Source organism: Oncorhynchus gorbuscha, linkage group LG08 (assembly GCF_021184085.1).
Source record: "Oncorhynchus gorbuscha isolate QuinsamMale2020 ecotype Even-year linkage group LG08, OgorEven_v1.0, whole genome shotgun sequence".
Classification (NCBI taxonomy): Eukaryota; Metazoa; Chordata; class Actinopteri; order Salmoniformes; family Salmonidae; genus Oncorhynchus; species Oncorhynchus gorbuscha.
The window spans coordinates 20,263,246-20,290,960 of record NC_060180.1 but is presented as its reverse complement, the minus strand read 5'-3'; the positions used below and the strand labels follow the sequence as shown (position 1 = coordinate 20,290,960).

General features: G+C 43.0%; 1 protein-coding gene across 2 annotated transcripts in view; it reads right to left on the bottom strand.

Moving 5' to 3' along the window:
- The window catches only part of LOC124041307 (heat shock 70 kDa protein 12A-like), a 54,603-nt gene extending 45,255 nt beyond the window's left edge, over positions 1 to 9,348 (bottom strand). For both annotated transcript variants that reach the window (XM_046358752.1, XM_046358753.1), the window contains exon 1: positions 8,783 to 9,348. In XM_046358752.1, the coding sequence (XP_046214708.1) occupies positions 8,783 to 8,825 (43 nt within the window). In that variant the 5' untranslated portion in view covers positions 8,826 to 9,348. The remainder of the gene's footprint in view (positions 1 to 8,782) is intronic.
- Between the last annotated feature and the right edge of the window lie 18,367 nt (positions 9,349 to 27,715).

The window sequence follows — 27,715 nt, the reverse complement described above, 5'->3', positions numbered from 1 at the left end:
TCAGCTCTCATGATGAGATGGTCCCTGTAGCTAAGGTAATCAGCTGAGTGGAAAATCAATTGATGTCAATTTGTTACCTTCACATTCTACTGCACACAATTAAAGAACCTAATAAACGTCCTCTCACTGTCAACTGCGTTTATTTTCAGCAACTTAACATGTGTAAATATTTGTATGAACAGAAAAAGATTCAACAACTAAGACATAAACTAAACAAGTTCTCCAGACATGTGACTAACAGAAATGTTATAATGTGTCCCTGAACAAAGGGGGAGGTGTCAAAATCAAAAGTAACAGTCAGTATCTGGTGTGGCCACCAGCTGCATTAAGTATTGCAGTGCATCTCCTCCTCGTGGACTGCACCAGATTTGCCAGTTCTTGCTGTGAGATGTTACCCCACTCTTCCAACAAGGCACATGCAAGTTCCCAGACATTTCTGGAGTGAATGGCCCTAGCCCTCACCCTCCGATCTAACAGGTCCCAGACATGCTCAATGGGATTGAGATCCGGGCTCTTCGCTGGCCATGGCAGAACACTGACATTCCTGTCTTGCAAGAAATCACGCACAGAACGAGCAGTATGGCTGGTGGCATTGTCATGCTGGAGGGTCATGTCAGGATGAGCCTGCAGGAAGGGTACCACATGAGGGAGGAGGATGTCTTCCCTGTAACGCACAGCGTTGAGATTGCCTGCAATGACAACAAGCTCAGTCCGATGATGCTGTGACACACCGACCCAGACCATGATGGACCCTCCACCTCCAAATCGATCCCGCTCCAGAGTACAGGCCTCAGTGTAACGCTCATTCCTTCGACAATAAACGTAAATCTAACCATCACCCCCGATGAGACAAAAAACTGATGTAGAGATTGCTCGTTCCTGGTGTTATTCGTGCAGTGGTTGTTGACATCCTGTACTTGTCCCTCACGTGTGATGTTCGGATGTACCGATCCTGTGCAGGTGTTCAAATCAAATCAAATCAAATTTTATTTGTCACATACACATGGTTAGCAGATGTTAATGCGAGTGTAGCGAAATGCTTGTGCTTCTAGTTCCGACAATGCAGTGATAACCAACAAGTAATCTAACTAACAATTCCAAAACTACTGTCTTATACACAGTGTAAGGGGATAAGGAACATGTACATAAGGATATATGAATGAGTGATGGTACAGAGCAGCATACAGTAGATGGTATCGAGTACAGTATATACATATGAGATGAGTGTGTAGACAAAGTAAACAAAGTGGCATAGTTAAAGTGGCTAGTGATACATGTGTTACATAAGGATGCAGTCGATGTTGTAGAGTACAGTATATACATATGCATATGAGATGAATAATGTAGGGTAAGTAACATTATATAAGGTAGCATTGTTTAAAGTGGCTAGTGATATATTTACATCATTTCCCATCAATTCCCATTATTAAAATGACTGGAGTTGGGTCAGTGTCAATGACAGTGTGTTGGCAGCAGCCACTCAATGTTAGTGGTGGCTATTTAACAGTCTGATGGCCTTGAGATAGAAGCTGTTTTTCAGTCTCTTGGTCCCAGCTTTGATGCACCTGTACTGACCTCGCCTTCTGGATGATAGCGGGGTGAACAGGCAGTGGTTCGGGTGGTTGATGTCCTTGATGATCTTTATGGCCTTCCTGTAACAACGGGTGGTGTAGGTGTCCTGGAGGGCAGGTAGTTTGCCCCCGGTGATGCGTTGTGCAGTCCTCACTACCCTCTGGAGAGCCTTACGGTTGAGGGCGGAGCAGTTGCCGTACCAGGCGGTGATACAGCCCGCCAGGATGCTCTCGATTGTGCATCTGTAGAAGTTTGTGAGTGCTTTTGGTGACAAGCCGAATTTCTTCAGCCTCCTGAGGTTGAATAGGCGCTGCTGCGCCTTCTTCACGACGCTGTCAGTGTGAGTGGACCAATTCAGTTTGTCTGTGATGTGTATGCCGAGGAACTTAAAACTAGCTACCCTCTCCACTACTGTTCCATCGATGTGGATAGGGGGTGTTCCCTCTGCTGTTTCCTGAAGTCCACAATCATCTCCTTAGTTTTGTTGACGTTGAGTGTGAGGTTATTTTCCTGACACCACACTCCAAGGGCCCTCACCTCCTCCCTGTAGGCCGTCTCGTCGTTGTTGGTAATCAAGCCTACCACTGTTGTGTCGTCCGCAAACTTGATGATTGAGTTGGAGGCGTGCGTGGCCACGCAGTCGTGGGTGAACAGGGAGTACAGGAGAGGGCTCAGAACGCACCCTTGTGGGGCCCCCGTGTTGAGGATCAGCGGGGAGGAGATGTTGTTGCCTACCCTCACCACCTGGGGGCGGCCCGTCAGGAAGTCCAGTACCCAGTTGCACAGGGCGGGGTCGAGACCCAGGGTCTCGAGCTTGATGACGAGCTTGGAGGGTACTATGGTGTTGAATGCCGAGCTGTAGTCGATGAACAGCATTCTCACATAGGTATTCCTCTTGTCCAGGTGGGTTAGGGCAGTGTGCAGTGTGGTTGAGATTGCATCGTCTGTGGACCTATTTGGGCGGTAAGCAAATTGGAGTGGGTCTAGGGTGTCAGGTAGGGTGGAGGTGATATGGTCCTTGACTAGTCTCTCAAAGCACTTCATGATGACGGAAGTGAGTGCTACGGGGCGGTAGTCGTTTAGCTCAGTTACCTTAGCTTTCTTGGGAACAGGAACAATGGTGGCCCTCTTGAAGCATGTGGGAACAGCAGACTGGTATAGGGATTGATTGAATATGTCCGTAAACACACCGGCCAGCTGGTCTGCGCATGCTCTGAGGGCGCGGCTGGGGATGCCGTCTGGGCCTGCAGCCTTGCGAGGGTTAACACGTTTAAATGTCTTACTCACCTCGGCTGCAGTGAAGGAGAGACCGCATGTTTCCGTTGCAGGCCGTGTCAGTGGCACTGTATTGTCCTCAAAGCGGGCAAAAAAGTTATTTAGTCTGCCTGGGAGCAAGACATCCTGGTCCGTGACTGGGCTGGATTTCATCTTGTAGTCCGTGATTGACTGTAGACCCTGCCACATGCCTCTTGTGTCTGAGCCATTGAATTGAGATTCCACTTTGTCTCTGTACTGACGCTTAGCTTGTTTGATAGCCTTACGGAGGGAATAGCTGCACTGTTTGTATTCAGTCATGTTGCCAGACACCTTGCCCTGATTAAAAGCAGTGGTTCGCGCTTTCAGTTTCACGCGAATGCTGCCATCAATCCACGGTTTCTGGTTAGGGAATGTTTTTATCGTTGCTATGGGAACGACATCTTCGACGCACGTTCTAATGAACTCGCACACCGAATCAGCGTATTCGTCAATATTCCCATCTGACGCAATACGAAACATGTCCCAGTCCACGTGATGGAAGCAGTCTTGGAGTGTAGAGTCAGCTTGGTCTGACCAGTGTTGGACAGGTGTTGTTACACATGGTCTGCCACTGAGAGGATGATCAGCTGTCTGTCCTGTCTCCCTGTAGCGCTGTTTTAGGCGTCTCACAGTACGGACAATTTATTGCACTGGCCACATCTGCAGTCCTCATGCCTCCTTGCAGCATGCCTAAGGCACATTCACGCAGATGAGCAGGGACCCTGGGCATCTTTCTTTTGGTGTTTTTCAGAGTCAGTAGAAAGGCCTCTTTAGTGTCCTAAGTTTTCATAACTGTGACCTTAATTGCCTACCGTCTGTTAGCTGTTAGTGTCTTAACGACCGTTCCACAGGTGCATGTTCATTAATTGTTTATGGTTCATTGAACAATCATGGGAAACAGTGTTTAAACCCTTTACAATGAAGATATGTGAAGTTATTTGGAATTTTATGAATTATCTCTGAAAGACAGGGTCCTGAAAAAGGGACATTTATTTTTTTGTTAAGTTTATTACACTGCATATCAATAATCAATCATCTGAAAAAGACAACATTACTGCTCTGACTGTGACCCTGAATAGTATGGGGACTCCATTGTCCCGTTCTGCTGGGAAGCTCAACTGTACATACTGATCAATTCCACAGTGACTGTGATGGTGACCTCTATATCAGTGATTCTTAAGGTAGCTATACCCCTTTCCCATTCCCAAATATGATTGGTGTGTGCTGTACAGACTGAGCAGCAGACCATGCTGGGCCAGGGTCACCCATACTCCCCCATCTTCCTCTTCTTCAGGGGGAGTCCGGATAAACCAGGGTAGACTGAGAGCAGACGTGGAGGGAGAGATCAGGCAACGTCCCACTGCGTCTGCCTCATCCCAATGTTGCAGCTGAGCTCACGAAAGTAAGTGCCGTTAGTGCACATCCCTACCCACGAGTGCCTGGCAGGAGAGCTTAAGATTGGCAGCACTGCTCAAATAGTGCAGTGCCTTGTACACACAAAATGCAGTCTGTTCAAAACTTTTGTAACACATGGTCACAACCTATTAAATTATTCTCAATCAAATACTTGCATGAATGTTGATATTGAGTTTCATTCCAAAACGCTAAAAATCCATTTTCAGAAATGTTGGTAAATGAGCTTTTATTGTTTAAAGAAATTATGAGCGATTGGCGCTTTTTACTATCGAATCATGGCATTGTTCAATGACATGTATTTGTTTAAAATATATCACTTAATCCAAGAGACAAATAGCCGAATCATACTATTTTTGCTAAATGCCATACAGTGCATTGGGAAAGTATTCAGACCCCTCCCCTTTTCCACATTTTGTTATGTAACAGCCTTATTCTAAAATCTATTAAATAAATGTTATTTCTTATCAATCTACACACAATAACCCATAATGACAAAGCAAAAACAGGTTTTTAGAAATGTTTGCAAATGTATTACAATTTTTTTTAAACAGAAATAACTTATTTACATAAGTATTCAGACTCTTTACTCGAAATTGAGCTCAGGTGCGTCCTGTTTCCATTGATCATCCTTGAGATGTTTCAACAACCTGATTGGAGTCCACCTGTGGTAAATTCAATTGATTGGACATGATTTGGAAAGGCACACACCTGTCTATATAAGGTCCCACAGTTGACAGTGCATGTCAGAGTAAAAACCAAGCCATGAAGTCGAATGAATTGTCCATAGAGCTCAGAGACAGGATTGTGCCAAAGCACAGATCAGGGGAAGGGTACCAAAACAAATATGCAGCATTGAAAGTTTGGAATCACCAAGACTCTTCCTAGAGCTGGTCACCCGGCCAAACTGAGCTATCGGGGGAGAAGGGCCTTGGTCAGGGAGGTGACCAGGAACCCGATGGTCCCTCTGACAGAGCTCAAGAGTTCCTCTGTGGAGATGGGGGAATCTTCAAGAAGGAAAACCATCTCTGCAGCACTCCACCAATCCAGCGTTTGTGGTAGAATGGCCTGATGAAAGCCACTCCTCAGTAAAAGACACATGACAGTCCGCTTGGAGTTTGACAAAAGGCACCTAAAGGATTCTAAGACCATGATAAACAAGATTCTCTGGTCTGATGAAACCAAGATTGAACTCTTTGGACTGAATGCCAAGTGTCACATCTGGAGGAAACCTGGCCCATACCTATGCTGAAGCATGGTGTTGGTGGTGGGAGCATCATGATGTGGGTATGTTTTTCAGTGGCAGGGACTGGGAGATTGGTCAGGATCAAGGGAAAGATGAACGGAGCAAAGTACAGAGAGATCATTGATGAAAGCCTGCTCCAGAGCGCTCAGGACCTCAGACTGGGGCGAAGGTTCACCTTCCAACAGGAAAACAACCCTACGCATACAGCCAAGACAATGCAGGAGTGGCTTCGGGACAAGTCTTTGAATGTCCTTGAGTGATCCAGCACGTGTCCTGACTTGAACCCGATCGAACATCTCTGGAGAGACCTGAAAATAGCTGTGCAGCAACGCTCCCCATCCAACCTGACAGATGGTTGTCATAGAGAGGATCTGCAGAGAAGAATGGGAGAAACTCCCCAAATACAGGTGTGCCAAGCTTGTAGCATCATACCCAAGAAGACTCAAGGCTGGAATCGCTGCCAACGGTGCTTCAACAAAGTACTGATTAAAAGGTCTGAATACTTATCTAAATGTGATATTTCTGTTTAATTTTAATTAGCAACATTTCTTAACCTGTTTTTGCTTTCTCATTATGGGGTATTGTGTGTAGGGACAATTTAATCAATTTTAGAATAAGGCTTTAACGTAACAAAATGTGGAAAAAGTCAGGGGGCCTGAATATTTTCAGAATGCACTGTATATCCACTGTATATATCACACTCTGTGAAATAAGTAGTACTGCTAGGTTTTACAGTCAAATGTAACAAATAACTACATTTTTTTATAAAGAAATGTACAAATGATTCACAATTGTGACATCAATATATATATTTTTTATGATTCAATACAGTAATATGAGATCTGTATGTAAAACATTTAAATTTTACATTTTAGTAATCTAGCAGATGCTCTTATCTAGAGCGACTTACAATGTGGATTCATCTTAAGATCGCTAGGTGAGACAACCACATATCACAGTCAAATATACATGATACCAACATTCCATTCCAACTAAACAAAGGATGTATAGCGTTTTTCCTCAAAAACATTTTCATACACATCTAAAATCTATGAATAAAAAAATCTGTGAACAGTAATATTTTACACACATATGAAGGTAGCATTTATTTTTGAAGAAAAAAACTAATGTGAAAAATTGGTATATAGGCCTATTTTTTATAAATATAAACTCTTCATAAATTATCTGGATCAACAATGAAGACCATAAAAATAATACATGGGTAGGCCTCATTTATAACACTGTGGAACAAAACTATCTAACCAGCTCTGAACACCAGAACGTATGTTAATATTATTACTGTATAATTTCACCCTGATGTCAAAATAGCTAACAATCTACATTCATCGTCATTGTATGACATCAGTCCCCCAGGAAAGGGCTCAATCGGTGAACGAGCCTTTGTGTGCGCGCATCCTGGCTGCCCCCAAAATGAACAAAGGTCTCTTTATCAGCAACTTCAATGTGTCACTGTGGGAATGTGAAAAACAAGCATGGATTGGGATTTGATCCAAAAGCCAAAGGTTTTTCTGATGGCTGCTCATCTACAAGAGTTTCTTTATTTTTATTTTATTTAACTAAGCAAGTCAGTTATGAACACATTCTTATTTTCAATGACAGCCTAAGAACAGTAGGATACCTGCCTTGTTCAAGGGCAGAAAAACAGATGTTTACTTTGTCAGCTCAGGGATTCGATCTAGCAACCTTTCAGTTACTAGTTCAATGCTCTAACCACTGCCGCCTCAGAGTTGGCTACATGTTTTGTGGAACATATGAGCAAACAAAGTTAAGCCATTCGATAAACGTTCACAACACCCAACCCCAAAGGTAGGACAGTCAAATGGTCCAACTGCAAGTTTATTGTGACAACACCGTAATTAACATATTAACAACCGGGTGTCAACAAATAACAAGCATGCGCAACATCCTGTGATGAAGTGTGATAAGTAGGACATGACAGACCCCTCTGTTCACTTTGACTTCTCAATGAGCAATCATAATCACAAGAAGGACAACAGACTTTCACTTTTGGATTTCAAGCACATCCAGCCAAAAGTACATAGGGCCTACTGTACACAATTATTCTACATCATATAGGAGTGGTGTCAGATGATTTAGCCTACTTGCTGCATTCAAAACAACTGTGAACTCGGAAATCAGACATTTCCAACTCCAGTGCGTTCATGACAACTTGGAATCTGGAAAAACTCGTTTTGAACAGTCATCCAACTCGGAATTCCATGTCCTAAACTCTGGCATCTTTCTCGAGCTCTGTCTTTCCGACCTGATCACTGACGTCATGATTTGACCTCGTTTTCTTCCCGAGTTCCCAGTTGTCGTGAAAGCACCATTTGTCCTGCAGAGGGACCGATATGACTTAAAAGTAAATAGTCCTAGTCCTAAATTACATGTTAGACATAAAAACCTCGAAGAAAACGTTCAATAAGTAAAACAACATGAACACTTGAGCACTGGTTGAGATTGAAGACAATTGAAATTCAGTAATGTATCCGCCCATTACGCACATTGTGTCCATAATAGAGGTACCAACCATTCCTATCGCTGCATTTATCAGCGCACTCAGACTATATAGCGTGGCTTCTAATCAGACGTTTTAACCACATTGCTGCGAATGCGACACCTGGGGTGGTGGTAGGGCACGCAGACTTTTGCTGCATTGTGTCAAGCCTCGGATGGGATTGACCATGTGACCAAACTCTGCTCGGTTATGGAGGACCAAACTATAGGCTACTGGGCGGGTATTTATAGTGTTTCTGCCCAATGAAAAAGGGCGTTATTATGTGTGCCCATTTTCTGGGACTACAGGAGAAATGTTCTGCAGAGTAATATTATGATTCTAATAATTACATGTGTTTTCTGTCGAGGTGGGTTCTCAGAGGTAGGCTGTTTCCTTCACGTTGCGGCAAAGCTCTCTTGAAGATCATGAACACGATTATAGTCTATATCCTATGCTTTCCAATAATATTCATTATAAACCTTGTTATATTTATGAGAAATTGCCATTTATACAAAGAGCGAATACCTTTATACCACCACTATCACGTAACCAGGGCGACTATTGCACAAATCAAACGTGAAAACGTAAAAGGAGTCTCCTGGCAAGGTCTCAAAAAGGCTAAGAATGCGCACTGAATGAGCGCACCTATAGAGTGTAGCTTTGATGCTTGCATAAAAGCGTAGAGGCCTCTGAAGAATACTTCAGAATCACAAGAGGGTTAGAAAGAAGCATTTTACCTGCTATTATGTTGTCTGTTGCCGATTCTTTCTCAGTCATCATGCCCAGCTATTTTATTTTTCCTTGAGTCTCACCTAAACAGTTACACATGCAGTTTGTCCTTGTTTACTTGCCAGTCTGAATCATTAGATTGATGGAAGAAAAACAACAAAATTCTCTCACTCGGATTATCCCCCTTAAACCTGCTTTCTTTCTCTTCAGTTCATTAAACTGGAAAATAGGACTTGCTATGTATGGCGCACTAAAAAGCCCATTTAAAAGGAGGCACAGCGGGGTTGACCGATTCAACTGAAAGATTGTCGTCGAGTTTGACCGATCTGCACCTCCAAAGAAATGAGGTCTGCTACCCAGGCTGCTACTTTCCGATCGTTAGGTAGCCCTCTGTCCCGCCCCTCCCGTCAACTCGCACGGTTGTTCTGGCAAGGAATGTCTCCCAATAATCCAGAGCTAAAAGTCGACAGTAGGGGCTGCAAGGACGCAGCACTAGATAGCCTATACATCATCATCTACATTTCTGCTGTCCTGCACTTGCACATTTTCATTAGTCATCTCCTCATTATGCAAATAAGATCCCCTCCCAAATCTATAAAATGGTTTTCAGGTTAGCCTACCACTCATGTTCTTATTTTTGCCTACAGCATCAATAAACTTGTACTGCATCTTTCAAGCTTGGTAAAATGTGGGTTTGTAGTAGGCTACATTCATGAGGACCCTTGATGATAAACACTTTGAGTTCAATACAAAATTAGATGGTCAAGGCTGGACGCTTTGGAAAAAAATGTTTTTAGAAATAGTAAAAAAAAAAACATGTAGAGTACCAGTCAAGAGTTTGGAATAATAGTGAAGACATCAAAACTATGAAATACCACATATGGAATCATGTAGTAAGCAAAAGAGTGTTAAACAAATCTAAATATATTTTATATTCTTCTTCAAAGTAGCCACCCTTTGTCTTGATGACAGCTTTGCACACTCTTGGCATTATATCAACCAACTTCAAGAGGAATGCTTTTCCAACAGTCTTGAAGGAGTTCCCACATATGCGGAGCACTTGTTGCCTCCTTTTCCTTAACTCTGCGGTCCAACTCATCCCACACCACCTCAATTGGGTTGAGGTCGGGTGATTGTGGAGGCCAGGTCATCAGATGCAGCACTCCATCACTCTCCTTCTTGGTCAAATAGCCCTTACGCAGCCTGGAGGTGTGTTTTGGTCATTGTCCTGTTGAAAAACAAATGATAGTCCCACTAAGCGCAAACCAGATGGGATGGCATATCGCTGCAGAATGCTATTGTAGCCATGCTGGTTAAATGTGGCTTAAATTCTAAATAAATCACAGACAGTGTCACCAGCAAAGCACCCCCACACTATCACACCTCCTTCTTGATGCTTTACGTGAGAACCACACATGCGGAGATCATCCATTCACCTACTCTGCGTCTCACAAAGACACTGTGGATGGAACCCAAAATCTCAAATTTGGATTTATCAGACTAAAAGACAGATTTCCACCAGTCTAATGTCCATTGCTCATGTTTCCTGGCCGAAGTTAGTCTCTTCTTTTTATTGGTGTCCTTTAGTAGTGGTTTCTTTGTAGCAATTCGACCATGAAGGCCTGATTCACGCAATCTCCTCTGAACAGTTGATGTTGAGATGTGTCTGTTTCTTGAAGCATTCATTTGGGCTGCAATCTGAGGTGCAGTTAACTTTAATGACCTTATCCTCTGCAGCAGAAGTAACTCTGGGTCTTTCTTTCCTGTGGCGGTCCTCATGGGAGCCAGTTTCATCATAGCGCTTGAAGTTTTTTGCAACTGTACTATGGACTTGGTCTTTTACCAAATAGAGCTATCTTCTGTATAGCACAACTGAATGGTTCAAACGCATTAAGAGGGAAAGAAATTTCACAAAATTACTTTTAACAAGGCACAACTGTTCATTTAAATGCTTTCCAGGGGACTACCTCACGTAAGTTGAGAGAATGCCAAGAGTGTGCAAAGCTGTCAAGGCAAAGGGTGGCTACTTTGAAGAATCTCAAATATGAAATATATTTAGATTTGTTAAAAATACATGATTCCATGTGTTATTTCATAGTTTTGATGTCTTCACTATTATTCTACAATGTAGAAAATAGTCAAATAAAGAAAAACCCTTGAATGAGTAGGTGTGTCCAAACTTTTGAAAGATTCTGTATATGCAAAAGTATGTGGACACCCCTTCAAATGAGTGGATTCAGCTATTTCAGTCACACCCGTTGCTGACAGGTGTATAAAATCGAGCATATACCCATGCAATCTCCATAGACAAACATCGGCAGTAGAATGGCCTTTGCTGAAGAGCTCAGTGACTTTCACCATCATAAATCAAATCAAATGTATTTATATAGCCCTTCTTACATCAGCTGATATATCAAAGTTCTGTACAGAAACCCAGCCTAAAACCCCAAAGAGCAAGCAATGTATGTGTAGAAGCACAGTGGCTAGGAAAAACTCCCGAGAAAGGCCAAAACCTAGGAGGAAACCTAGAGAGGAATCAGGCTAAGAGGGGTGGCCAGTCCTCTTCTGGCTGTGCCGGGTGGAGATTATAACAGAACATGGCCAAGATGTTTAAATGTTCATAAATGACCAGCATGGTCAAATAATAGTAATCACAGTGGACAGGTTCCATAGCCGCAGGCAGAACAGTTGAAACTGGAGCAGCAGCACGGCCAGGTGGACTGGGGACAACAAGGAGTCATCATGCCAGGTAGTCCTGAGGCATGGTCATAGGGCTCAAGTCCTCCCAGAGAGAGAAAAAAAGAGAGAAAGAGAGAATAAGAGAGAGCATACTTAAATTCCCACAGGACACCAGATAAGAGAGGAGAAATACTCCAGATATAACAGGCTAACAGCATAAATACTGGAGGCTGAGACAGGAGGGGCCAGGAGACACTGTGGCCCCATCCGATGATACCCCCAGACAGGGCCAAACAGGCAGGATATAACACCACCCACTTTGCCAAAGCACAGCCCCCACACCACTAGAGTGATATCTTCAACCACCAACTTACCATCCTGAGACAAGCCCGAGTATAGCCATTTACATTACATTTAAGTAATTTAGCAGACGCTCTTATCCAGAGCGACTTACAAAATGGTGCATTCACCTTATGACATCCAGTGGAACAGTCACTTTACAATAGTGCATCTAAATCTTAAAGGGGGGGGGGGTGAGAAGGATTACTTATCCTATCCTAGGTATTCCTTAAAGAGGTGGGGTTTCAGGTGTCTCCGGAAGGTGGTGATTGACTCCGCTGTCCTGGCGTCGTGAGGGAGTTTGTTCCACCATTGGGGGGCCAGAGCAGCGAACAGTTTTGACTGGGCTGAGCGGGAACTATACTTCCTCAGTGGTAGGGAGGCGAGCAGGCCAGAGGTGGATGAACGCAGTGCCCTTGTTTGGGTATAGGGCCTGATCAGAGCCTGGAGGTACTGAGGTGCCGTTCCCCTCACAGCTCCGTAGGCAAGCACCATGGTCTTGTAGCGGATGCGAGCTTCAACTGGAAGCCAGTGGAGAGAGCGGAGGAGCGGGGTGACGTGAGAGAACTTGGGAAGGTTGAACACCAGACAGGCTGCGGCGTTCTGGATGAGTTGTAGTCCACAAAGATCTCCGCCACGGCACAACCCAAGGTGGGGGGGGGGCTGCCAACCCAGACAGGAAGCCCACGTCAGTGACTCAACCCACTCAAGTGACGCACCCCTCCTAGGGACAGCATGAAAGAGCACCAGTAAGCCAGTGACTCAGCCCCTGTAATAGGGTTAGTAGCAGAGAATCCCAGTGGAGAGAGGGGAACCAGCCAGGCAGAGACAGCAAGGGCGGTTCGTTGCTCCAGTGCCATTCCGTTCACCTTCACTCTCCTTGGCCAGACTACACTCAATCATAGGACCTACTGAAGAGATGAGTTTTCAATTTTTATAAAAATAAAATATTTCACCATTATTTAACCAGGTAGGCAAGTTAATATACAGTGGGACAAAAAAGTATTTAGTCAGCCGCCAATTGTGCAAGTTCTCCCACTTAAAAATATGAGAGAGGCCTGTAATTTTCATCATAAGTACACTTCAACTATGACAGACAAGATGAGAAAACAAAATCTAGAAAATCACATTGTAGGATTTTTAATGAATTTATTTGCAAATTATGGTGGGAAATAAGTATTTAGTCACCTACAAACAAGCAAGATTTCTGGCTCTCACAGACCTGTAACTTCTTCTTCAAGAGGCTCCTCTGTCCTCCACTCGTTACCTGTATTAATGGCACCTGTTTGAACTTGTATGTATGTATATATATATATATATATATATATATGAGTATGTGTATGTGTATATATATAGGGGCGAGGTAGTTAAGGTAGATGAAGTTGAAAGTTTACATACACCTTAGCCAAATACATTTAAACTCAGTTTTTCACAATTCCTGACATTTAATCCAAGTAAAAATTCCCTGTCTTGGTTCAGTTAGGATCACCACTTTATTTTAAGAATGTGAAATGTCAGAATAATAGTTGAGAGAATGATTTATTTCAGCTTTTTATTTCTTTCATCACATTCCCAGTGGGTCAGAAGTTTACATACACTCAATTAGTATTTGGTAGCATTGCCTTGAAATTGTTTAACTTTGGTCAAAAATTCCAGATAGCTTTCCAACATAAGTTGGGTGAATTATGACCCATTCCTCCTGACAGAGCTTGGGGCGGCAGGGTAGCCTAGTGGTTAGAGCGTTGGACTAGCAACCGGAAGGTTTCAAGTTCCAACAAGGTACAAATCTGGCGTTCTGCCCCTGAACAGGCAGTTAACCCACTGTTCCTAGGCCGTTATTGAAAATAAGAATATGTTCTTAACTGACTTGCCTAGTTAAATAAAGGTAAAAATAAATAAAACAGAGCTGGTGTAACTGAGTCAGGTTTGTAGGCCTCCTTGCTCAAACATGCTTTTTCAGTTCTGCATTTTCTATGGGATTGAGGTCAGGGCTTGTGATGGCCACTTCAATACCCTGACTTTGTTGTCCTTAAGCCATATTGCCACAACTTTGGAAGTATGCTTGGGGTCATTGTCCATTTGGAAGACCCATTTGCAACCAAGCTTTAACTTTCTGACTGATCTCTTAAGCTGTGGCTTCAATATATCCACATAATTTTCCTGCCTCATGATGCCAACTATTTTTTGAAGTGCACCAGTCCCTCCTGCAGCAAAGCATCTCCACAACATGATGCTGCCACCTCCGTGCGTCATGGATGGTGTTTGGATGGTGTTCTTCGGCTTGCAAGCCTCCCCCTTTTTCCTCTGAACTTAGGGTTGGTCATTATGGTTGGTCATTATGGCCAAACAGTTCTATTTTTGTTTCATCAGACCAGGGGACATTTCTCCAAAAAGTAAGATCTTTGTCCCCATGTGCAGTTGCAAACCGTAGTCTGGCTTTTTTATGGCGGTTGTGGAGCAGTGGCTTCTTCTTTGCTGAGCGGCCTTTCAGGTTTTACTGTGGATTTAGATACTTTTGTACCGGTTTCCTCCATCATCTTCACATGGTCCTCTGCTGTTGTTCTGGGATTGATTTGCGCTTTTCACTACAGGAGACAGAACGCGTCTCCTTCCTGAGTGGTATGACGGCTGCATGGTCCCATGGTGTTTATACTTGCACACTATTGTTTGTACAGATGAATGTGCTACCTTCAGGCATATGGAAATTGCTCCCACGGATGAACCAGACTTGTGGAGGTCTCCAATTTTTTCTGAGGTCTTTTCTGATTTCTTTTGATTTTCCCATGATGTCAAGCAAAGGGTCATTGAGTTTGAAGGTAGGCCTTGGAATACATCCACAGGTACACCTCCAATTGGCTCAAATGATATCAATTAGCCTATCAGAATCTTCTAAAGCCATGACATAATTTTCTGGAATTTTCCAAGCTGTTTAAAGGCACAGTCAACTTAGTGTAAACTTCTGACCAACTGGAATTGTGATACAGTGAATTATAAGTGAAATAATCTGTCTGCAAATAATTGTTGGAAAAATTACTTGTGTCATGCACAAAGTAGATGTCTAAACCGACTTGCCAGAACTACAGTTTGTTAACAAGAAATTTTGGTGTGGTTGAAAAACGGGTTTTAAATACTCCAACCTAAGTGTATGTAAACTTCCGACTTCAACTGTATATGTGTGTGTATGTATGTATGTATGTATGTATGTGCATATGTATGTGTGTATATATATGTGTGTATATGTGTGTGTGTGGTATATATATATATATCATTCAAAAAATGATTTGGGGGTGTACTTTTAATTTAGCAACATCCTTGTTCCGATCTCCTAACCCACAATATGTATATGTACTGCTCTCTATGTCATTTGCTGATGGTTTATGTTTAGACCGGCATTGCTTAGCAATATAATCTTGCGATGCTATATCTTGCTTATCTCGGATTGACCCAAGATGACACTTAAGTGTGCAATATGTTTAAGTTGCAACTTATTCTGTTTAGGTTTATTAGATGCTAATTGAATACATTATTCGCAGGAGCCTCCTCAGTTCATATGTTAGTAGAAGTTCTAGGATAGTGAGAGGTGAACGTATAATTGGGATTTTATTTTTGTTTTACCTCTTGTTCGAGGCCGCACCTTGCATTTTTGGCATCGGCCAGACAATGTGTGTATTATTTTTTTCTTCTTTTTTTTTCTTTCTCCTATTTGTGTATGCCTGTTAACGGTGGGTTGAGTGGGGGGTAAATGTTGGGGGACAGGGTGGAGAGTTAAGGTGCTCGCCAGGGGAGGGGGGGTTGGTTGGATGCTGCTCGGGTGTAGGTGCTACATATGCTGATCTTGATGGTTTGGTGCCATTTCTTACCTTTTCATTGAGTTACATGTTATGCAGGCCACCATGGGAACTACAAACAAGAGGAGGGTAGGGCTTACATTTACTTCCTGGAATGTCAAGGGTTTAAACGTACCAATTAAGAGAGGCAAGTCCCTCTTAGCAAGAAACCTATCTGAAAAACAATTATCATAGCAGACTTAAAGGTAGGTGGGTGGGGAAAGTGTATCACTAACTTCTCCGCCAAAACGAGAGGCACAGCGATTCTGGTACGGAAAGGACTTTCCTTTCTACATAAAACCACTATTGCGGATAAAGAGGGTCATTATGTGACCGTAATAGGAGAAATCGACTCTACTTCTGTAATTCTACTAAATATCTATGGCCCAAACATTGATAACCCCTATTTTTTCAAAATAGTCTTTGCCCTGATTCCAGATATTGCCCATACTAATTTGGTAATTGGAGGGGACCTTAACTGTGTGCTAGACCAATATTTGGGTAGATCCTCTACCGGGCATACCCCTACCTTCTATTCAAGCAAATTCTTGAATACCTACATAAACAAATTTGAACTTATTTGATATATGGAGGATCTCTAACCCTATGGGTAGGGAATACTCCTTTTACTCTCATGTTCACAATGTTTATACTTGAATTGACTACTTTTTGGTTGATGCGAAATTACTCCCCTATACCTGCAATGTGAGATATCATGATATTATAATCTCTGACCACAGTCCACTCACATTCTCCCTGAGATTGAGTGACATCGTACCAAACGACAAGGTCTGGAGGTTGAATCCTAAGCTCCTCACACAACCAACATTCTGTGAACATCTTAAAGACCAAATTGAATTTTTCTTTGATACCAATGACAACATAAAGACTTCCCCAGCATTATTGTGGGAAACTCTGAAGACTTATTTGAGAGGCTGTATCATCTCCTTTCAGGCTGCCAGGAGTAGGCAAAACAGATAAAAATTGGTAGAATTGGAGGGACAAATTCACTTACTGGATAGGGAGAATGCTCGCCAGCCAACAATGGAGAAACATTTTAAAAATTACCTATTTAAAATTGGAATATAATCAGATTCTCTCAGCTAAAATTGCTAAATCTTTTCTCTATGCCAAGCAAAAATATTTTGAGTTTGGTGACAAACCATACATATTACTCGCCAGACAACTTCAAAAAAATGTGAGTGACTGTAATCTCCCTGCCCTGAACCAGGATGATTCCAACTTCCTGAATAAGGAAATATCTCTTGGAGAAATTTGAGAAACAATGAAATCTCTAGAGAGTGGCTAGACCCCGGGCCCAGATGGATACACTGGTGAATTCTATAAAACATTGAGCAACATGCTCTCTCCCTACCGGCAGAAAATGTTGGTTCAGGCCAATTAGGATGCAGCTCTGCCACGTACTAAAGATCCGAAAGAGGTAGGGTCATATAGACCAATATCGCTCCTTAATACAGACCAAAAGATTTTAGCAAAAACTCTGGCTAACAGGCTTAGTACTTTAATGGGAAAATTGGTCTATAAATAGTAGAAATTCATTAAAACTATTTGAAACCATTTAATGTGAAAACTAAAAGCTTTCTCATTTACATTGTGTGATTTTTTGGATGGTCCCTAACTAGCCCCGGAGATAGAAAGTCAAACCAACTTTGTCATGGTCGCACACCTGAAGCTAATTGGCAAAATAATTTGTCTAACTCTTCCCACCTGCGAACACACACGAGACACCTCCATGAAACCACAACCCGAAACCAACTCACTTTTGAATTCAATCATGGCCGCTAGAATCTCTTAATTAATCAAATCTAAAACAAGGCCAAATCAGAAAGTGCAGTTGTCCTTTACAACTATCTAATGACATGTTGCACCTCTACCTTGCTACTTTGCAGATGAGCCAAGGAGGAGGACGGCAGGCCAGTGGAGCACTTAGAACAGCAGCAGCCAGGGGAAACTGGTAGGGAAGAGGATGCTTTAGGTGACCCAGACATAGGCCCAAAACAAGTTAAGCTACCCCAGTATCCCCTTGACCGTTTTTGATAGCGAAACTAAAGAGACACACCAGACAAGACAAAGAGACAGCAACAGAAGAATATAATATGATGGAGAGACACCAGAAGAACAGAACAGGCCATAACAGAAGGGGAAAGACAAGTGAGACAGTAACAAACAAGAACCTGAAACAGCAACAGACAAGACACAGAGAAAGGGTCAGAAGAGGGCAGATGGAGAGAGAACAGAGGTAGGTTGAGCACACAGTATCACCTCAAGCTGCTCTATAGATATTCATTTGTTTATTTATTTGCACACATAACAGGTGAAATACAGACAGTGAAAAAGTTCAACATGGTTCATAAAGAATTTGCACTGTTTGTGTTGTGCATGCCATTGGTTGAGACACAGCATTCTGTTGAATACAGGGTGGGTGTCATGTTTTGTCTGATAAATAAAGTTGTAATTTAAACTTTCAAATGGTTCCACAAAGATGTTTGGAGGTCCACACATCAGAGAGTCTTGATTTGAACAGGAATATCCATTGTTATAAGATAAACTGTCAATCCTCAATAGGAAACCTATTGAAATCTGACCGTGTGGTGCAAGGACAACGACCTCTCCCTCAACGTGATGAAGACAAAGGAGATTGTGGACTACAGGAAAAAGAGGACCGAGCACTCCCCCATTGTCATCGACAGGGCTGGAGTGGAGCAGGTTGAGAGCTTCAAGTTTCTTGACGTCCACATCACCAACAAACTAACATGGTCGAAGTACACCAAGACAGTTGTGAAGAGGGTACGACAACCCCTATTCCCCCTCAGGAGACTTGGAGAAATGATTTGGCATGGGTCCTCAGATCCTCAAAATGTTGTACAGCTGCACCATTGAGAGCATCCTGACTAGAGGTCGACCTATTCTGATTTTTCAACGCCGATACCGATTATTGGAGGACCATTTGTAATAATGACAATTACAACAATACTGAATTAACACTTATTTGAACTTAATATAAAACATCAATAAAATCAATTTAGCCTCAAATTAATAATGAAACATGTTCAATTTGGTTTACATAATGCAAAAACAAAGTATTGGAGAAGAAAGTAATATGTGCCATGTAAAAATGTGTGCCATGTAAAATATGTGCCATGTAAAAAAGCTAACATTTAAGGTCCTTGCTCAGAACATGAGAACATATGAAAGTTGGTGGTTCCTTTTAACGTGAGACTTTAATATTCCAAGGTAAGAGGTTTTAGGTTGTAGTTAATATAGTATTTATAGGACTATTTCTCTCTATACCATTTGTATTTGAAATACCTTTGACTATTGGATGTTCTTATAGGCACTATAGTATTGCCAGTGTAACAGTATGGCTTCCGCCCCCCTCCTTGCCCCTACCTGGACTCGAACCAGGAACACATAGACAACAGCCACACTTGAAGCATCGTTCATCGCTCCACAAAAGCCGCGACCCTTGCCGCGCAAGGGGAATAACCATTCCCAATCTAAAAGCGAGTGACGTTTGAAACAGTATTAGCGCACACCCAGCGCACACCCAGCGCACACCCAGCGCACACCCAGCGCACACCCAGCTAGCTATTGCACAACCTTTCAATGTATGTCATAATTATGTAAAATTCTGGCAATGAGCCAGGCAGCCCAAACTGTTGCATATACCCTGACTCTGCGTGCAATGAACGCAAGAGAAATTACACAATTTCACCTGGTTAATATTGCCTGCTAAACTGGATCAGTAGTTATAACTAGTGATTATGATTGATTGTTTTTTATAAGATAAAAGTTTAATGCTAGATAGCAATTTACCTTGGCTTCTACTACATTCGTGTAACAGGCAGGCTCCTCATGGAGTGCAATGGTTAGAGCGTTGGACTAGTTAACTGTGCGGTTGCAAGATTGGAACCCCTGAGCTGACAAGGTGAAAATCTGTCGTTCTGCTCCAGAATAAGGCAGTTAACCCACAGTTCCTAGGCAGTCGTTGAAAATAAGAATGTGTTCTTAACTGACTTGCCTAGTTAAATAAAAGGTATAAAAAAAACAAATAATCGGAAATCGGCGCCCAAAAATACCGATTATTGTTATGAAAACTTTAAATCGGCCCTAATTAATCGGCCATTCCGATTAATCGGTCAGCCTCTAATCCTGACTGGTTGCATCACTGCCTGGTATGGCAACTGCTCGGCCTCCGACTGCAAGGCAATACAGAGGGTAGTGCATACGGCCCAGTACATCACCGGGGCCAAGCTTCCTGCCATCCAGGACCTCTACTCCAGGCTGTGTCAGAGGAAGGTCCTAAAAATTGTCAAAGACTTCAGCCATAGACTGTTCTCTCTGCTACCACACCGGAGCGCCAAGTCTAGGCCCAAGAGGCTTCTAAACAGATTCTACCCCCAAGCCATAATACTCCTGAACAGCTAATCAAATGGCTTCCCAGATAATTAGCAATGCCCCCCATGCTGCTGCTGCTACTCTCTGTTATTATCTATGCATAGTCACTTTAATAACTCTACCTACATGTACATATTACCTCAATTAACTCGACACCAATACCCCCGCACATTGACACATTGACTCTGTACCGATACTCCCTGTATATAGCCCCACTATTGTTATTTACTGCTGCTCTTTAATGATTTGTTATTCTCTTTCTTTTTTTATAGGTATTTTCTTAAAACTGCATTGTTGGTTAAGGGCTTGTATAAGTAAGCATTTCACTGTAAGGTCTACACCTGTTGTATCCGGTAGAAGTGACACATATAATTTGATTTCATTCAGGAAATCATAGAAATACAGATAATACTGTAGACATTCCCATTCAAGTTGACATTTGATGGTGGGTGGTCAGGTGGCCAGCTTTCAAGTAGTAAGTTTCAATTCCGTTTAAATAGCAATGGTGTGCCAGCTAAATTGCAGGGGTCTGAAGGGATATGTCCATTTGTCACCCCCTGACCATAGTTTGCTTTGTATGTTTCTATGTTTTGTTTGGTCAGGGTGTGATCTGAGTGGGCATTCTATGTTGCATGTCACGTTTGTCTATTTCTATGTTTGGCCTGATATGGTTCTCAATCAGAGGCAGGTGTTAGTCATGGTCTCTGATTGGGAACCATATTTAGGTAGCCTGTTTGGTGTTGGGTTTTGTGGGTGATTGTTCCTGTCTCTGTGTTTGCACCAGATAGGGCTGTTTTGGGTTTTCACATTTCTTGTTTTGTTAGTTTGTTCATGTGTAGAGTCTTTATTAAAGAACCATGAATAGACCACGCTGCATTTTGGTCCGCCTCTCCTTCAAGTCAAGAAAACCGTTACACCATTCTATGAACTCTATATCTATGATTGAAATGACACCCACCCTGTTTTCAAGAACATGCTGTGTCTCAACCGATGACAGGCACAATACAAACACTAGAGATTATGTAAAATAGGGTTTAAGTTACAACATTTGTGAAAATTATAAAAATCTGAGTTTGTGTTTTTAGATCATTAACGTTAAAGCTTTAAAAAAAATGTTAACGTTGTTTTAATGAAATCATAGAATAGTTTGATAACTGTGTTTCAAATGACACTGAACTCAAGCGTTTATCTTTTTCAGTGATGAACACATGGACGGACGTCTCATGGTAGGGTGGGCAATGGAGTATTGAAAGGTTTCGTTCACATCAAAAGGGATGCAGTCAGAAAGTGATTTAAATCATATGGAACAACCCTATAGCAGTCCCATGTATCAAGAACTCAACTCACTTCCCCCACATGATTAAGTAGGTGACATCATCAAATCAAATGTATTTGTCATATGCTTCGTATACAACAGGTGTGGACTAACAATGAAATGCTTACTTATGGGCCCTTCCCAACAATACAGAAATAAAGAAAATGGAGAAATAATACAAAAGTAAAACATAATAATAAAAGTAATAACTGTTACCCAATGAGTAACGATAACTTGGCTATATACAAGTGGTGCCCATACCGAGTCGAGGTGCGAGGTAGTTAAGGTAGATACAGTTGAAGTCAGAAGTTTATATACACCTTAGTCCAATAGATTTAACCTCCGTTTTTCACAATTCCTGACATTTAATCGTACTGAAATTTCCGTCTTCGGTCAGTTAGGATCACCACTTTATTTTAAGAATATGAAATGTCAGAATAATAGTAGAGAGAATTAGTTATTTCAGCTTTTATTTCTTTCATCACATTCTCAGTGGGTCCGAAGTTTATATACACTCAATTAGTATTTGGTAGCATTGCCTTTAAATAGTTTAACTTGGGTCAAACGTTTCATATAGCCTTCCACAAGCTTCCCACAATGAGTTGGTGGAATTTTGTCCCATTCCTCCTGACAGAGCTGGTGTAACTGAGTCAGGTTTGTAGGCCTCCTTGCTCGCACACGCTTTTTCAGATCTGCCCTTTTTTAGATCGACTTTGTGATGTCCACTCCAATACCTTGACTTGTTGTCCATCCTCTAGATGCCATCTATTTTGTGAAGTGCACCAGTCCCTCCTGCAGAAAAGCACCTCCACAACATGATGCTGCCACCCACGTGCTTCACGGTTGGGATGGTGTTCTTCGGCTTGCAGTCCTCCACCTTTTCTCTCCAAACATAACAATGGTCATTATAGCCAAACAGTTCTATTTTGTTTCACCAGACCAGAGGACATTTTTCCAAAAGGTATGATATTTGTCCCCATGTGCAGTTGCAAACTGTAGTCTGGCTTTTTTAGGGCAGTTGTGGAGCAGTGGCTTCTTCCTTGCAGAGCGGCCTTTCAGGTTATGTCGATATAGGTTATGGTTATGAGCTACATACGCTTCGTCATATTTCCTCGTCTCCCACCGTAGTCACAGTGAAGCCAAGCGCTACATACGTTTCGTCATATTTCCTCGTCTCCCACCGTAGTCACAGTGAAGCCAAGCGCTACATACGTTTCACCATATTTCCTCGTCTCCCACCGTAGTCACAGTGAAGCCAAGCGCTACATATGCTTCAGCATATTTCCTCATCTCCCACCGTAGTCACAGTGAAGCCAAGCGCTACATACACTTCGTCATATTTCCTCGTCTCCCACCGTAGTCACAGTGAAGCCAAGCGCTACATATACTTTGTCATATTTCCTCGTCCCCCACCGTAGTCACAGTGAAGCCAAGCGCTACATACACTTCGTCATATTTCCTCGTCTCCCACCGTAGTCACAGTGAAGCCAAGCGCTACATACACTTCGTCATATTTCCTCGTCTCCCACCGTAGTCACAGTGAAGCCAAGCGCTACATACACTTCGTCATATTTCCTCGTCTCCCACCGTAGTCACAGTGAAGCCAAGCGCTACATATGCTTCGTCATATTTCCTCGTCTCCCACCATAGTCACAGTGAAGCCAAGCGCTACATACGCTTCCTCATATTTCCTCGTCTTAGCTTTCGGGAGACTTACGTTTGTCTCATTATCTCCGTCTCTCTCCGCCTTTCTTTTCATCCCTGTTAAATATTTTTCCATGGTGTCTCTTAAGGGTTTGTTATCTGCACTTCATATCTCCTGCTCTGTGCTGTGTGCTCTTGTTCTTTGCAAAAAAAACTCATCCCTGCGGCAAAAAAAGCATGTTCCCCGGGGTCACACGAGCACCCCCCTGGCATCGCTCCGAGCCCCCCCAGGAGGGTGCACCCCACTATTTGAGAAGGACTGCATTAAGGAGAAGTTTATCTAAAGTTCCATGCATAACACTTGTATCTTTTAGAAATGTTTATTATGAGTATTTCTGTAAATTGATGTGGCTCTCTGAAAAATTACCGGATGTTTTGGAAGAAAAACATTACTGAACGTAACGCGCCAATGTAAACTGAGATTTTTGGATATTAATTTGAACTTTATCAAACAAAACATACATGTATTGTGTAACATGAAGTCCTATGAGTGTCATCAAAGGTTAGTGATTAATTGTATCTATATTTCTGCTTTTTGTGACTCTTCTCTTTGGCTGGAAAAATAGCTGTGTTTTTCTGTGACTAGTGCACTTTAGTCGTAAAGCCTTTTTGACACTGTGGTGGGATTAACAACAAGTTTATCTTTAAAATGGTGTAAAATACTTGTATGTTTGAGGAATTTTAATGATGAGATTTCTGTTGTTTGAATTTGGCGCCCTGCACTTTCACTGGCTGTTGTCATATCCATCCCGTTAGCGGGATTTCAGCCGTAAGAAGTTAAAGGCACAGTCAAATTAGTGTATGTAAACTTCTGACCCACTGGAATTGTGATACAGTGAATTATAAGTGAAATAATCTTTCTGTAAACAATTGTTGGAAAAATGACTTGTGTCATGCACGAAGTAGATGTCCTAACTTCTCCACTGTGTTCCCGTTGATATAGATAGGGGGGTAAAAACCTCTGCTGTTTCCTGATGTCCATGATCATCTTCTTTGTTTTGTTGACGTTGAGTGAGAGATTGTTTTCCAGGCACCACACTCTCAGAGCCTCACCTCCTCCCTATAGGCTCATGTCATTGTTGGTAATCAAAACCTACTACTGTTGTGTCATCTCCAAACTTGATGATTGAGTTGGAGGTGTGCTTGGTCACGCAGTCATGGGTGAACAGGGAGTACAGGAGGAAGCTGAGCACACACCCTTGTGGGGCCCCAGTGTTGAGGATCAGCGGAGTGGAGGTGATGTTTCCTACCCTCACCACCTGGGGGCAGCCCGTCAGGAAGTCCAGGACCCAGTTATACAGGGCGGGGTACAGACACGGGGCCTTGAGCTTAATGATGAGCTTGGAGGGTACTATGGTGTTGAATGCTGAGCTATAGTCAATAAACAGCATTCTTACATAGGTATGCCTCTTGTCCAGATGGGATAGAGCAGTGTGCAGAGTGATGGCGATTGCATCGTCTGTGGATCTATTGGGGTGGTAAGCAAATTGAAATGGGTCTAGGGTGGCAGGTAAGGTAGAGGTGATATGATCCTTGACTAGTCTCTCAAAGCACTTCATGATGAGGTGAGTGCTTCAGGGCGAAAGTCATTAAGTTCAGTTTACCTTTGCCTTCTTGGGTACAGGACCAATAGTAGCCATCTTGAAGCATGCGGGGACAGCAGACTGGGATTCCACTGGCTTCCAGTTGAAGCTCGCATCCGCTACAAGACCATGGTGCTTGCCTACGGAGCTGTGAGGGGAACGGCACCTCAGTACCTCCAGGCTCTGATCAGGCCCTACACCCAAACAAGGGCACTGCGTTCATCCACCTCTGGCCTGCTCGCCTCCCTACCACTGAGGAAGTACAGTTCCCGCTCAGCCCAGTCAAAACTGTTCGCTGCTCTGGCCCCCCAATGGTGGAACATACTCCCTCACGACGCCAGGACAGCGGAGTCAATCACCACCTTCCGGAGACACCTGAAACCCCACCTCTTTAAGGAATACCTAGGATAGGATAAAGTAATCCTTCTCACCCCCCCCTTAAAAGATTTAGATGCACTATTGTAAAGTGGCTGTTCCACTCGATGTCATAAGGTGAATGCACCAATTTGTAAGTCGCTCTGGATAAGAGCGTCTGCTAAATGACTTAAATGTAAATGTAAATGGGATAAGGAGAGATTGAAAATGCCCGTAAACACGCCAGCCAGTTGGTCTGCGCATGCTCTGAAGACGCAGCTAGGGATGCCGTCTGGACCGATAGCCTTGCGAGGGTTAACGCATTTAAATGTTTTACTCACGTCAGCCACGGAGAAGGAGAGCCCACAGTCCTTGGTAGTAGGCCGCATCCGTGTCACTGTGTTATACTCAAAGCATGCGAAAAAATGTGTTTAGCCTGTCCGGAAGCAAGACGTCATTCTCGGCGATGTGGCAGGATTTCCTTTTGTAGTCCGTGATTGTCTGAGGTCCCTGCCACATACGTCTTGTGTCTGAGCCGTTGAATGACGTTTAGCATGTTTGATTGCCTTGCTGAGTGAATAACTACACGTTTTATATTCTGACATATTACCATTCGCCTTGCCATTGTTAAATGCGGTGGTTCGTGCTTTCAGTTTCACACGACTGCTACCATCTATCCATGGTTTCTGGTTAGGATAGGTTTCAATAGTCAAAGTGGGCATTACATCTCCTATACACTTCCTGATGAACTCAGTCACCGTATCCGTTTATGTGTCTAGATTATTTTCGCACTCTACCTGGAACATATCCCAGTTCACGTGATCAAAACAATCCTGAAGCGTGGATTCCGATTGGTAAGACCAGCGTTGAATAGTATGAAGCACGGGCACTTCCTGTTTGAGTTTCTGCCTATAGGATGGGAGGAGCAAGATGGATTCGTGGTCAGATTTGCCGAAAGGAGGACGGGGAGGGCGGGTTCTGGAAGTTTGAATAGCTATGGTCGAAAGTCTTAGTAGCTCAAGTAGGACAGTCAATATGTTGATAGAATTTCGGCAGCCTAGTTCTCAGATTTGCTTTGTTAAAATCCCCAGCTACAATAAATGCAGCCTCAGGATATGTGGTTTCCAGTTTGCATAAAGTCCAGTGAAGTTCTTTGGGCTATTGAGGTTTTGGCTTGAGGTGGGATGTAAACGGCCGTGGCGATGATAGAGGAGAATTCTCTTGGGCGATAATGTGGTCTGCATTTAATTGTGAGCTATTCTACACCCCTCTGCCCTTCTGCTTCCCGGAGAGATATTTATTCGCGCGATGTACTGAGAATCCTGCTGGCTTTACTGACTCCAATAGAGTATCCCGAGAGAGCTATGGTTCCGTGAAACAAAGTATGTTACAGGCCCCTATGTCTCTCTGGAAAGAAATCCTTGCTCGAAGGCATCAACTTTGTTATCCAAAGACATTAGCGAGTAGTATCGAGTGGCTCTCCTCCGCCGGTGATGATTTGGGTCGGCCTCTGGATTAAGTTTGATTGCTCTGGGGAGAGTGAACAAAGGATCTGCTCCATGGAAGTCGTACTGTTGGTCGTAATGATGGTAGTTCTGGTGAGTTATCACTGCTAGTCATTTAGACAGGTTACCTTGGAGCTTTTGGTAACAAGGACAATGGTGGTCTGCTTGAAACATGTAGGTATTATACATTGGGTCGGGGAGAGGTTGAAAATGTCAGTGAATACACTGAGTACGCATCCTGGTAGTCCATCTGGCCCTGTGGCCTTGTGAATGTTAACCATCCAGGGAAGGAGAAGAGCTACACTGAGGAGTGATGCAGCACAAGTTTCCAATGAAGTCAGCCAGAGCAGAGCCAGACGCCAAAGCAGCACATACATCACAGAGGCCGAATGGCGAATCTTCTTTCCCCCCTTTCAAGCCGGGAAAGGTGGAGTCATTTGAGAGACGAAGAACTACCCCCTAGTCAAAATAAGATCAAACATTTTCCTCCACTATTGTCTCATTGAGAGGGATCCAAATATATTTAGTTACTGTGGCAACTGGTGAAAAAAAAGAGAGAAAAGAACCTTGACAGGTCACTACAGCATCCTAGCCAGTGGTGCACAAATGATCAGCTCCTTGCCCCATCTAGTGGTCACTTACTATGTGACTTTTACACAGTCAAACCAGAGAGGAAGTGGCAAAGGAAGTGGATTTACTCCGCCCAAAATCTTTCCACCTGAGAAAATACCTTTTTTGAATGGAGCTCTATGAGAGTGTCGAATTGTGTGAGGTTTATTTAAACAAATTTACGTTTCTTATTGCTTAGGCTGTTAAAAATGTACTGATATAAGTGGAGGCATGTGGCGTTCCGTCAACTTTGAGAAAAAATGACTTAGTTGTGCCTGTTGTTCACACGCGTATCTGCCCTCTCATTGGTTAGAATGGTCCCACCTGAGCTCCCGCCTGCCTTTCATGAATTTCCATTGTTAGAGTGGTCATTCAACTATCTTGTCAATATATAATTATTGGCCAAACTAGCACAATGATGGTAGTCAGTCAATTATGTTAGTACTACATGTTGGTTCAGAGGACCGATAATTGCACATGTGGTAGGGCTGGCTGTATTCTTTTGGGGGCCCAAGGTGAGATTTGGTTGGAGGCCCCCCACCTTGCGGCAAAACATTTTAGTTTCCCCCCTCTTGATGGTGGAGAGAAACATTTTAGTTTTTAAGTT